The sequence below is a fragment of the Oenanthe melanoleuca genome, linkage group LGE22 (genome assembly GCF_029582105.1).
Source record: "Oenanthe melanoleuca isolate GR-GAL-2019-014 linkage group LGE22, OMel1.0, whole genome shotgun sequence".
NCBI classification, from domain to species: Eukaryota; Metazoa; Chordata; class Aves; order Passeriformes; family Muscicapidae; genus Oenanthe; species Oenanthe melanoleuca.
This window is the reverse complement of record NC_079363.1, coordinates 1,889,311-1,901,754: the sequence shown is the minus strand read 5'-3', so window position 1 is coordinate 1,901,754 and position 12,444 is coordinate 1,889,311. Positions and strand designations below refer to the sequence as shown.

At 57.1% G+C, this 12,444-nt stretch overlaps 2 protein-coding genes and 2 non-coding genes across 4 annotated transcripts in view; all 4 read left to right on the top strand.

Annotated features, from left to right (window-relative positions):
- Window positions 1-8,270, top strand: part of PTGES3 (prostaglandin E synthase 3) — a 134,735-nt gene extending 126,465 nt beyond the window's left edge. Inside the window, exons 2-9 of the mRNA XM_056515042.1 lie at window positions 519-660; window positions 5,262-5,375; window positions 5,470-5,539; window positions 5,965-6,063; window positions 6,265-6,354; window positions 6,552-6,614; window positions 6,926-6,950; window positions 7,397-8,270. Coding sequence (XP_056371017.1) covers window positions 659-660; window positions 5,262-5,375; window positions 5,470-5,539; window positions 5,965-6,063; window positions 6,265-6,354; window positions 6,552-6,614; window positions 6,926-6,950; window positions 7,397-7,416 — 483 coding nt within the window. The 5' untranslated portion in view covers window positions 519-658 and the 3' untranslated portion in view covers window positions 7,417-8,270. The remainder of the gene's footprint in view (window positions 1-518; window positions 661-5,261; window positions 5,376-5,469; window positions 5,540-5,964; window positions 6,064-6,264; window positions 6,355-6,551; window positions 6,615-6,925; window positions 6,951-7,396) is intronic.
- Window positions 8,271-9,119: 849 nt separating this feature from the next.
- On the top strand, window positions 9,120-12,411 carry ATP5F1B (ATP synthase F1 subunit beta). The gene is made up of 10 exons (XM_056514973.1): window positions 9,120-9,302; window positions 9,771-9,953; window positions 10,251-10,425; window positions 10,552-10,673; window positions 10,907-11,091; window positions 11,203-11,361; window positions 11,446-11,568; window positions 11,652-11,864; window positions 11,952-12,153; window positions 12,230-12,411. The coding sequence occupies exons 1-10, from the start codon at window positions 9,161-9,163 to the stop codon at window positions 12,325-12,327; spliced, it is 1,602 nt and encodes a 533-aa protein (XP_056370948.1). The 5' UTR covers window positions 9,120-9,160; the 3' UTR covers window positions 12,328-12,411.
- LOC130265929 (small nucleolar RNA SNORD59) lies at window positions 9,994-10,067 on the top strand. The gene has a single exon (XR_008842725.1). It is a non-coding gene; the product is annotated as a small nucleolar RNA SNORD59 (small nucleolar RNA).
- On the top strand, window positions 10,755-10,829 carry LOC130265928 (small nucleolar RNA SNORD59). Its single transcript, XR_008842724.1, has one exon. It is a non-coding gene; the product is annotated as a small nucleolar RNA SNORD59 (small nucleolar RNA).
- Window positions 12,412-12,444: the final 33 nt, after the last annotated feature.

The following is a 12,444-nucleotide window of genomic DNA, read 5'->3' as shown; positions in this document are numbered from 1 at the left end:
GTCTGGAGAAGCCCTGAGGGAGCTGGGAAGGGGCTCAGCCTGGAGAAAAGGAGGCTCAGGAGGGATCTTTTCACCCCACAACTCCCTGAGGGAGAGCGGAGCTGGGTGGGGTCGGGCTCTGCTCCCAGGGGACAGAGAGAGACAGGATGAGAGGAATGGCCCCAAATTCCTCCAGCAGAGGCTCAGGATGGACACCAGGAGGGATTGGATTTGGGGATACCAGGACAAGGACAGTGGGGGGGTCGCGGGTGTCCCCTTCCCGCTCCGCATCCCCCCCCCAGCCACCGCCCGCACTGCGCATGCGCGCCGAGAAGCTGCTGGAAGGGCAGCGGGCGGGGGCGCGCGCCGGGGGGTTGCCGCGCACGCGCGGTTGGCGGCGGCGGGAGGAGGCGGCGCGCGCGCGCGCGCGGGGCGCGGGGATTTTGCTGCGTCACCACGGGCCGAGCGCGCGCGGGGCATTGTGGGAGCGAGGCCGCGCCGAGCCCCGAGCCCGCCCGGAGCCACCGGAGCCGCCGCCGGAGCCGCCGCCGGAGCCTCCCCGGAGCCTCTCCCGGCAACCGCCCAGCACCGCCACCGCGCCGCCCGTACGGCCGGAGACACCGCCCGCAGCCCGAGCCGCACCGCGCAGGAGCGCCCGCCGCAGCCGTCGCCATCCGCCATGTGAGGCCCGGGGGTGGGAGCGGCACGGGCAGGCCCCGCCAGGCCCCGCCGGGCCGCGGGCGCTGCAGCGGGAGACGCTCCGGCGCCGCCGAGCGCGGGGCTCCCGCCGCGTGCCGACCTTGGGCGGCCGGTGGTTCTTTCCTCGGTTATCGCGTGCGCGCGGTCCCGGTTACCGGGTGAGGGCGGAGCGCCCCGGCCCCGGTTACCGGCTCGGCCCCGGGGATCGGCCGCGCTGCGCGGAATGAATGGGGCTGCGCGGGTGGCGGGGGGAGTCCGGGCCGTGTTGCGCGTTTCTCGGTGGGTCCGTGGCCACCGGCAACCGAACGGTGGCGGCCGAAACCGCGGAGAACTCCCGGTAAGTAACGCGTGGAACCATCCAGAGCGTGCAGGCGAGACGATCTGTATAAACTTCCAATTTTCCCTGTAAAATCCTTCTCTGGGTTTTGCGCTGTCCCTGAAAGTGTCCAAGGCCAGGCTGGACAGCTCTGAACAGCCGAGCTGTTGGGATGGGCTTTAAGGTCCCTTCCAACCCAATTCCAGAATTCTGTGAAAAACCGAAGAATAGCAAAAAAGCCCCTCAGGAGGGGGTGGAAGCGCATGGAAAGCCCCGGGGCAGCCGTGGTGCTGCTCTGCCCGGTGCAGGTGAGCGGCTGGATCTCCTCCCCGAGTGTGCCCACGTGCATCCCGGGCGGAATCCCGCGCTCCCCGGAGTCTGGGCTGCCGTGCCAGGGAGCCCTCATTAACCTCCTTCCTTGGAATTCTCCCGGGGCCGCTTCAGCGACCCAAAACCAGCTCGTGGCACAGCTCTGGTTGATGTGAGTGTTCACTCGAAGTGCTCAGAAAAGGAGAGATCGAGTTTTCCGTGTTCAGGGTGGCACTCAAGAGGGAAAACTGGGCTGGGAGAGAAGAGCTGCAGGCAGTATTCCTTCATCTCCAGTGGCAGGACAAGGGGAAATAGGTTCTATCTGCTAGAGAGCAGGGTTAGGTGTGATTATTGGGGGAAAAATCCTCCTCTGAGATGGAATGGATTTTCCAGAGGATGCCCCATCCCTGGAGGTGTCCAAGACCAGGTTGAGCAGGGCTTGGAGCAACCTGGGATGGTTGGAGGTGTCCCTGCACATGGCAGGGGGGAGGCTGAATGAGCTCCAAGGTCCCTTCCACCCCAAATCACTCCATGATTCTGTGACCTCCACATGTCTGGCTGGAAGGACTGGAGGCAAGAGCACTTCCTGAGGTTTTATTTTGTCAGGAATTCGGTCTGAGGACTGCCTTAATCATTGGGCACCAGTCATTCTTGGTCTCTTTTTTCTTAAACCCTGAGCAGAGGAGGTGCTTCATCTTAACATAAGTGAAAGAACTGTGATCAAGTTGGAGTTTTTTCGTGTAATTTCTGTAGATTTCATCATCCTGAAACTTCAGCACTGCTGCGCCTGCATAGAATCATCTAAAATCTAAAATGAGGCTTTTTTTAATGAAAAAAAAAAAAAAAGCACCTTTTTAGAGTGTATGAATGAAAGGAAAAGTTATTTTGTAAAACAGGTTTTATTAGTGTCTGGGAGGGGAAAATCTTGTTGAGGGTCTGACTCCTGCAGCATCCTCAAGCTGTGGGAACTGTCAGGATTCTTCCAGGAGACAAAGATGGGATTCTATAGACACAGGATTCAGAGAGCACAAGAACAGGTTTGGAAACTTCCTCAGTGCCACAGATGGGGAGATTTGAGATTCCTCTGGTGAGTTCAGCGTGTCAGAAGCTGCTGCTGTGCCAGAGACCAGGATATATCAAATAGAGCCCCTGTGGATCAGGCAGAGCCTTGAGGGCTCTGTGGTGAAGCTGAGCCTCCACATTGCCCATCAGTGCTGCTGGGAAGCTTCTAGAACCTGTTCCACAGTGCTGGAATAACGATTGCCATTGGAATGTGGGGACTGGAGGATCCAGAGGAGCTGCAGGGGTGGCTGTGGCTGCTCAGGAAGTCCCCAAAACACAGGTGGATGGGACAGAGGAAATCCTCCCTGGAATGGAGCACATTTAAATTCCCTTCCCCCAATTTCATGGAGGTGCTGGCTAACCAAAATACCCCTGGCAGGAGGCTGAGCTCCTCTGGGATTTGGGTGAGCAGGATGGAGCTGTGTAACAGGTGGTGTCAGTGTCTGAGAGGGGAGGTTTTCTCTGGGTGTGTGGGAGCACTGGGAGCACGTGCAGGGCTCCCCACAGGCTGCTGCTGTGTGTGGTTTTCTCCTGGGAATCTCCGTGTGGGCAGGAGACAAGAAGGAGCTGCGGCTTCCGCCTCATCCCAGCTCCCCAGCGGGTCCTGCATTACTGGTTGGAACGGGTGAGTCCTGACTGAAGCTCCCAGGGAGGTTTCCCTCCTCCCTTTGGGAGGTTGAGATTGGAAAAGCAGATAAAGGGAGGAGAGGCAGCTCCAGCGCATTCTGTGCTCGCTCGGGGTGAATTCCCAGGAAAGCAGCACAGATTCGGGTTCAGAAATGTGAATTATGGGATCTCACTGCTCTCCAGCTCGGGCTGTGAGTGTTGCCTTGAGCTGAGCGGGGTTTCTGGAAGCGTTGGGAGTTCTGTTGGTGCCTCAAATCCCGGAGATGCCGAGGTCAGGGTCAGAGCTGGGAGCCTGCAGCTCCCTGGGAAGGCTGGAGATGTCTCCATTGACATTGAGAGCTGGGAAGTGTTAACACCATTCAGCCCCTGCGTCATCCAGGCAGGGACACTGAGATTTCTGTTGGATAACGGGGCTGGAGCGACGTTCCAAGTGCCCCACGCTGCAGGGTTTTGTCTCCCAGCACAGAGGGAGCAGAGCAGGGCCTTTCTCATCTTCCTTTCCTTTTGAGAGTCTTTCATTCCCCATCAAAAGAGGAAATCTGTGTCCAAGATGGGTTTAAAAATACCACAGTAAGAAAATTGCTGCTCTGCTGCTGCACTTCACCTGAATAAGGTGATAATTAACCTGCCTGAAATGCTGCTGTGAGGGGATGCATCAGGTTTTCACCCCTGGAACAGCTGAAACTCAAAGCTGAATTCTGAATCCACTTGTTTTTATGCTCTTGGAAATTAAATCCATGGATATTGGTCTCTGCCCAGGTGTTGTGGCACCTACAGGAGGTGTTGGGGCTGCTCAAGGCATTGTGGCCATTCTGCCTTTCTGGGCTGGCACCAGTGTGGCACTGGGGGAGCTCACAGTGGCTGCTTTGGGCTTCAGCTGGAGCTGGGCTGTGCCGTGGTTGGGTTCATCCCTAGGAAATGTGGATGGGAGCAGTAGGAGCCTTTGGGTGAGTCCCTTTGCTAATTGTGCCACAGCTTAATGACAACAATTAATTGATGATCAGGTGAGTCTGGAAGTTTTGCAAAGGTCACCTTAATAAATGGTCTGAAAAGTTATTTTTTTATCAGATACTGGCTTAGAGAGCAGCACAAAGGGCCTCACCTTGGTGTGGTGGCAGCTGCTGTCACAGGTCATGTCCCATCAGCTTTCCTGGTTTAGATCCTTGTCCAGCTCAGAGCTTTCCACCTCATCCCTCTGCAGCTGGAAAAAATTCCTCCCTGTGAGGCAAAGGAGTGGCAGGTAAAGGGGGGATGGTTAAAGAGGAAAAGAAGATGGGCTGTAGGGATGAAATTCCTCCCTGTGAGGCACAGAAATGGATTTCCCAGAGGATTCCCCATCCCTGGAAGTGTCCCAAGGCCAGGCTGGACAGGGCTTGGCCAGTGAAGTGTGTCCCTGCCATGGCAGGGGGTGGCACTGGCTGAACTTCACAGTCTCCTTCCCAACCATTCCACAATTCCCTGATCTCAGGGAGTGTGAGGAACACCCGTGGCCTCTGTGCCTTAGCAACAGCCCTGCTGGGAGCCCGTGTGCTTCTGCTGGAATGCAGGCGTGCCCTGGGCTGGGCTCGGCTGCCAGGGGAGCACTGCAGGGGGGGCTGGCTGAGCCCAGCCAGGTCGTTTTCCCTGCTCCACAGAGCACAGAGCGTTGCAGGTGAGTTCTCAGGGTGGAACTGCAAACACAGGGGTTGCTCCAGAGCTCTGGGCCTTTCCCAGCTCCCCTGGACATGCTGTTGCTTTTTGAGGTGGTTGTGCAAAGGCAGAAGAATTCCAAAGACTTCCAGTGTGAGTACTTGGGAGGTTGTAAAGAGGTTGGAGCAGTGATTCTCCCACCTGTGCTGGCTTACTTGGGTCTTAATCATAGCAAATCCATTTTTTATAGTATCAATACCACCAAAAAGGGATTTTCTTTAGTAATTTTAGTTCAGGTTTTAACTCTTTGCTTGACAAAACCACTCTGAAGTCTGCCTGTGCAGCTGTTGGAGCTGCTGCCACAGTCTGTAGTTAGATCATCTTGAAGTTTATCAAAGTTTTGATCTGCTGAAACATTTATTTCAGTTTCAGATTTCAGTGGCTCCTCCCAGGAGCTTTCTGGGGGTGTCACACACCGAATGCATCGTTTCCTTTTATTCCTGCTCTCTCTTTTCAGCTCCAAGCAGCTTTAAAGAATAACAGTAAGCTCAAAATGAAGGTTTTAAGAGCAGAAAGAAGATTTTTTTGGTTGGATTTCTCAATGAAAATCAATGCTTTTGTGTTTCTGCTGTGCCCACAGGCAGCCTGCTTCTGCAAAGTGGTACGACCGGAGGGACTACGTCTTCATTGAGTTCTGTGTTGAAGACAGCAAAGACGTAAATGTAAATTTTGAAAAGTCCAAACTCACGTTCAGGTGAGTTAATTCAAGCACAGGGAGGGATGAGGAGATGCAGATTTGTTCCATGAGATGTTTTTGGGTTAAATACCAATTCATTTTTCTCTTGCAGTTGTCTTGGAGGAAGTGATAACTTTAAACATTTAAATGAAATCGACCTTTTTAATAATATCGATCCAAATGTGAGTATTCTTCTGATTCTTCCTGAGTTTTTGATGCTGGTGAGGGGCTGGCACAGATTGTCAGAGAAACTGCAGATATTCCATCCCTGCAAGTGTTGAAGGCCATGTTGGAGCAACTGGGCTAGTGGAAGGTGTCCCTGCCCACAGCAGGGGTTTGAAACTTGGGATTTAATGTCCTTCCCAACCCAAACCATCCTGTGGTTCTGTGATCCTAAAAAATACCATCTGTTCTTTAGGCTGCTCCCTGGATTTGGGGAAAATTGCTCCTTAGAACATAAAAGCTCAAAGTCAGCTCCAGGAAAGATTCTCTGGGTGGTATTTTCCAGGACAAGGAATAAGGGAAGAGGTGAAGATAAAGGGGGGATGTCAGCAGTTCATGGTGAAGGTCATCCTGGTGGTACTGATGGATATTTGGTCTTTTTCAGGAATCAAAGCATAAAAGAACAGACAGATCCATCTTGTGTTGTTTACGAAAAGGAGAGTCTGGTCAGGCATGGCCAAGGTTAACAAAAGAGAGGGCAAAGGTGGGTCTGGGCATCTGCTGCCTCCCCTGGCTTTTAATGTAGTGAAAATTTGGGTCATGTTCAGATTCTGGAGCAGTTTTGGGTCACTTTCCTGCTCCTGATCCCACAGCAGCTCTCATTAACCTGTTCTAACTGACAGCCAGTTACTTCCTTGTCCTTAAATAATTCCTTGTCCTTAAATAACTCCTGGTGTTGGTGCAGCTCAACTGGCTCAGCGTGGACTTCAACAACTGGAAAGATTGGGAAGATGATTCAGATGAAGACATGTCCAATTTTGATCGTTTTTCTGAGGTAGGAAACGACAAATTCCTCAAGTTTTGGGAGTTGCCAGGCAATGAATCTGAGGTTTTTTAGCACCATCACTTTGTAATTCCTGCATGGGGGCAACTGACCTGTTACATCAAGGGGGGGCTGATGTTTTAGGATCATTTTGGGTGGAGAGTGGGGTTGGATTTACCCCAAAGTGTGGCTGTTGTGTCTCTGAGCAGATGATGAACAACATGGGAGGAGACGACGACGTAGACTTGCCAGAAGTAGATGGGGCAGATGATGTGAGTATGTGGGTGTAGGAAACACCTGCAGGGCTGGCTCAGAAGTCCTGAAAAAGGCTTAAATAGCCCCAAACTTTGTTTGCACAGGTGATGTCACCTGGGGAGGCCACTTCTCTCCCCTCTCAGCAGTGCTGGGGGTGCTGGGGACACCAGTTTGTGTCTCTGCAGTGAGGCCAAGCTGAGCTCACTGAGTCCTCTGGAACCTAGAGTTCCTAAAAAAATCCAGATTTGGGAACAGCAGCTGTTTGTTGTCTGGGGGGTGGTAGAGGAGCTGTCTGCTCCACTTAAAGGTTGTTTGTTCTCCTTTCCAGGACTCACCAGACAGTGATGATGAGAGTAAGTTGTTGTTGTTGTTGTTGTTGTTGTTATTGCTGTTTGCCCCTCACCTGCTGAAGGCTCCCTGCCAGCAGATGTTCATCCTGGCCACCAGATAAAGCCAACCCTGGCAGACAAATCTAATCTGGGAAAGCCTCTCCACACAAGTCCCCAAATACCAGTTTGACCTTCCCAGGCAGCTGCAGCTCCAGGGAGGCTTTGGCTTTAGGAGCTGCAGGTGCTCAGGGTGGCTCTGGCACAGCTTTCCCTTGGGAAGAGCCAGGGGGGAGGGAGGGCAGAGGCCCCAGAGTGCCCCGTGACCTCCTTGGTTGGTGGCCAGGTCATCTTGCTCATGTCCCTTGTGACATAATAGTGCCCTGAAAGCTTTTAAAAACCAGCCAAGCAAGAAACAAAACCCACAAACCAGCCCTAAAACCACTAATTCTCTTCTTGTCTTTTCCCTCTAGAAATGCCGGATCTGGAGTAAGGCAAACTGTCGTCTTCAGGGTTTTGGGGAAAGAAGTTCATCACAACATTTCATAATTGAGATAAGAATTCCTGAGTTGATAGCCCTAAAGGGAGATCCTGCATCCTTTTAACCCATTTTCAGTCCATTTTAAATGGCTTCACTGATGGTAGGTGTGTCCCATGGCACGGGGCGGTCTTAAAGCCACGAGAGGCAATAACGTTATGCATGAACCGTTTTCCAGACTTCCAAAAAAACAAAAAACAAAAACACAAAAAAACCAAACCAACCCAATTGAGGTGTAGGCAATCAGTTGAGAACAGTTGCAATAAAGTTTACAGAGCCTCCTTGCCTCGTAGCAAATGTAATTACAATGGGAGAACCCTGAATTAACACTGAGTGGTAAACGAGCATTTTTCCCCCCCCCCCCTCTCCACGGCCTGGAATTGTCCGTTTTTACCGGGAACAAAAAACTTTGTCATTGGCTCCCCAAATTTCAGCAGGCGAGGTGCATCCCTGTGTGGTGTCTTCAGGTCTGTTTCACTAAAAGTTTGTATCGAAAAGGAAACTTTAAAAAATTCTCCTTGTTTTTCGTGTTCGCCCCCAACCGGTGCCGGTGGCCGGAGCCTGCCCCTGGTCCCGTGTGACCCCAAACCTTTTCCACCTCCTCGCCCGGGGTGCGAGTGGCTGTACATTGTTGCTTGTCAATCTGTACATTTAGACCAAATCGTATTTGCACTGTGGGTTTGGCAGCAAGTGACAGACCGTGGGGCGCGCGGGCGCCTGCGAACCGGGCTGAAAAACCTCAATTTATGTTCAGAGCAGCTGGGATTTTTTTAATGTCTGCATTCTTTCTAATAAACTGTTGAAGACTCCCTGGCTCTCCTTCGGCCTGGGCCTTGTGCATTTCTCATTGCCGCGGGTGGGGTGGGCCCCTTTCTATGGTGGGGTTAGTGGGGTGGGACCCCCTTCTGGGCAGAGTCAGTAGGGTGGGATCCCCTTCCATGGGGGAGGGGGTAAATGGGGTGGGACCCCCTTCTGGGCAGAGTCAGTAGGGTGGGATCCCCTTCCATGGGGAGCACTTAGGGTGGGATTCTCCTCCCCTTGGTGTGGCACTGGGGGGTGGGATCTCCGCATGGGAGGGGTTGGTAGGGTGGGATTCTCTCCCATTGGGAACAAGAGTGGTCAGTGGGGCAGGTTCCCCTCGGGTGGGTGGGATCCGCTTCCTTAGGGGGTAGGGCAGAAATGGTGCGGTGCTCCCCTGTGCCCTGTGGGGGGTTTTGGTCTCTGGGACACAGCAGTGACCCGTGATGAGGGGGCACTATAGGGACACCCGGGGCGTGAGGCGGACGCGGGCCCGGTGAGGGGCGGTGCTGTGAGGAGGGGTGGGGCAAAAACACAATCGGGGAGGAGGCGGACCCGCCACGGGCCCGGTGCGGCCTCGGCCGCGGTCACGGCGCCCGCCCAAGGACAAGCGCGGGACACGTGCGCCGCCACTTCCGGTGACCTTCGCCCGGGACACGCCCCTTCCCACACGCCGCCCTATCGGACCGCAGCGCGTTTTGACGGATGGATCCAAAACCCAATCGGGAGGAGGAGAGGAGCGGGCGCCGCATCGCTCTGACCAATGGGAGCTCGAATTCTCCCGGCGCCTCTCGGAGGAGCAGCCAATGGATGCGCGGTGCGGCGGTGATGTCAGCTCAGTGGCTCCGCCCCGCGGGGGCCGTGAGGGGCGGGCGAGACGCGGGGCTCAGTCGGCGCCGCCATGTTGGGGCTCGCGGGTCGTTCCGCTGCCGCCGCCGCCGCCGCGGCCCGGCCGCTGCTGCCCCGCGGGGCCGCCCCGGGCCGGGACCTCCTCCCGCTGCTCCTCGGCCGCGGGGCCGCCCCGGCTGTCGCCGTCGGGGCGCGTGAGTGCGGGGCGGGCCGGGGTCACCTTGGGGCCTGCGCGGGCGGGGTGCGCGGGGTGCCGGTGGTGAGGCCCCCGTTACCGGGATGAGGGGATGGGCTGCGGCAGAGGAGCAGCGGCCCTGGGGGTGGGCGTGGGGGCACTCAGGGACTGCGGGTGTGCCGGGGGAGGGAGTTCAGGGGGTGCTGGGTGCGCTGAGGGAAGGGGGTTCAGGGGGTCCTGCCTGCCCTGAGGGGGCTGCGGGTGTACCCAGAGATCCTGGGTGCACTGAGGAGGGGCCAGGGGGTCCTGGGTGCATCAAGAGAGGGGGTCAGGGTGCACTGAGGAAGGGATTTCAGGGGGTCCTGGCTGCACCGCAGGAGGTGCAGGGGTCTCGGGCTCACCCCAAGGCTGCAGGGGAGCCCCATCTCCGCACCCCCCGAAGAGCTGCCCTGCCCCGGCCGACCTTGACTCGTCCCTCTCCCCGCAGGACGGGACTATGCCGCCCAGGCAGCCCCTGCCGCCAAGGCCGGCTCCACCACCGGCCGCATCGTGGCCGTCATCGGGGCCGTGGTGGATGTGCAGTTCGACGAGGGGCTGCCCCCCATCCTGAACGCCCTTGAGGTGCAGGGCAGGGAGACGCGGCTGGTGTTGGAGGTGGCTCAGCACCTGGGTAAGCAGCTGGCACAGGGAAACAGGGGATGGGGAGGGGTCCTCCTGTGATGATGTTTCCAATGACTTTCGTTCTCCTGAGCTTGCTGAAGCCACGGATTTCAATCTGAGGAGGTGGAAAATGGCTGCCCGAGGGCAGGGCTCAATTTTCCTCAGGGCTATTTTGTTCCTGTTGCTCCTCTTGGTCCTTCTCCCAGCAGAATGTCCCCTTGGCAGGGCCTGGGGAAGCCACCAGCAGCTGTCCCCAGGGTCAGCCTGAGGACGCTGTGGTGACTGTGCTGTCCTTGGGCCCTGGCAGGGGAGAACACCGTGCGCACCATTGCCATGGACGGCACGGAAGGGCTGGTGAGAGGACAGAAGGTGCTGGACTCTGGTGCTCCCATCCGCATCCCCGTGGGCCCTGAGACCCTGGGCAGGATCATGAATGTCATTGGGGAACCCATCGACGAGAGGGGCCCCATCAAGACCAAACAGTGAGTGATGAGGGGCGGGAAAGCACCCCAGGTGTGAGCAGGGAGGTGGCTCTGGCTCTCCTGGGTCACAGCCCCTGCACTGGGGGGCTCAGAGCAGCTGCCCACCCTCTTCTCCCCCTGCTCCAGGTTTGCTGCTATCCACGCTGAGGCCCCCGAGTTCGTGGAGATGAGTGTCGAGCAGGAGATCCTGGTGACAGGGATCAAGGTCGTGGATCTGCTGGCTCCCTATGCCAAGGGTGGCAAGATCGGTAGGTGACCCCCAGAGCAGGGGTGGGTCTGGGGAGTGGGCACCTGATTGGGATTTCCAGCAGTTCATCTGGGACACTTTTCCTTCACTGATGATTCACACCATGACTTTCGTTCTCCTGAGCTTGCTGAAGCAACGCTTTTTGTATCTGAGGAGGAAAGAGCTGAAGGGACACCCTGGGGGCAGCCAGGCTGGCTTGGGGTTGAGCAGGACCCTTATTTTCCCCCCTCCCAGGTTTGTTTGGAGGTGCTGGTGTGGGCAAGACTGTGCTGATCATGGAACTGATCAACAACGTGGCCAAGGCCCACGGTGGTTACTCGGTGTTCGCCGGCGTGGGCGAGAGGACCCGTGAGGGCAACGACTTGTACCACGAGATGATCGAGTCTGGGGTCATCAACCTGAAAGATGCCACTTCCAAGGTGTGCAGAGACCCTGAGGGGGTGCTGGGTCCCCTGGGGAGGTTCTGAGTCCCTTGGTGCAGTGCCAGGCGTGGCAGTGACCCCGTGCTGACCCCAGGGTCTCACCCGCAGGTCGCCCTGGTCTACGGGCAGATGAACGAGCCCCCGGGCGCCCGTGCCAGGGTGGCCCTGACGGGGCTGACGGTGGCCGAGTACTTCAGGGACCAGGAGGGTCAGGACGTGCTGCTCTTCATCGACAACATCTTCCGCTTCACCCAGGCCGGCTCCGAGGTCTGTGCTGGGCACCGGGGCTGCACCTGCTCCCCCCCTGCACAGCCCCTCGTGCTCTGTGCCTCACGCTCTGTCCTCTCACAGGTGTCAGCCCTGCTGGGCAGAATCCCCTCGGCTGTGGGCTACCAGCCCACGCTGGCCACTGACATGGGCACCATGCAGGAGCGCATCACCACCACACGCAAGGGCTCCATCACCTCGGTGCAGGTGAGGGCAGGACCAACCCCAGGGTCCTGAGGGGCTGTGTCACCTGCCTGCCACCAACTGTCACCTCCCCTCTGTGTCCCCAGGCTATTTATGTGCCGGCTGACGACTTGACTGACCCTGCTCCCGCCACCACCTTTGCCCACTTGGACGCCACCACGGTGTTGTCCCGTGCCATCGCTGAGCTGGGCATCTACCCGGCCGTGGACCCGCTGGACTCCACCTCCCGGATCATGGACCCCAACATCGTGGGGCCCGAGCACTACGACGTGGCTCGGGGTGTGCAGAAGATCCTGCAGGTGAGGGGCGACGGGGCAGCCCCTCCCCGTGGGGCGCTGGGGTGGGGGATCAGCACTGACCACTCACCCCTTGTGTCTCCCTCCTAGGATTACAAGTCACTGCAGGACATCATTGCCATCCTGGGTATGGACGAGTTGTCCGAGGAGGACAAACTGACCGTGGCTCGTGCCCGCAAGATCCAGCGCTTCCTGTCCCAGCCCTTCCAGGTGGCCGAGGTCTTCACTGGCCACATGGGCAAGTTGGTGCCACTGAAAGAGACCATCAAGGGCTTCAAGCAGATCCTGGCAGGTGAGGTGGCTCTCGGGGGGTCTGGGGGAGCCCAGCTGGGCCTCCCACTCCCCCCTGACACGGTGTGTCTCCCCAGGTGAATACGACCACCTGCCCGAGCAGGCTTTCTACATGGTGGGGCCCATCGAGGAGGCGGTGGCCAAGGCAGAGAAGCTGGCAGAGGAACACGCCTGAGCCCCCTGAGCCCCCCACCCCCGGCTCCGCTGGGGCCGGACCCCCAGTATTTAACATTTCCAATAAAACATCGGTGAAAACGTTCGCAGACTGTGTGTGTGCTGTGGCTCCTGCTCT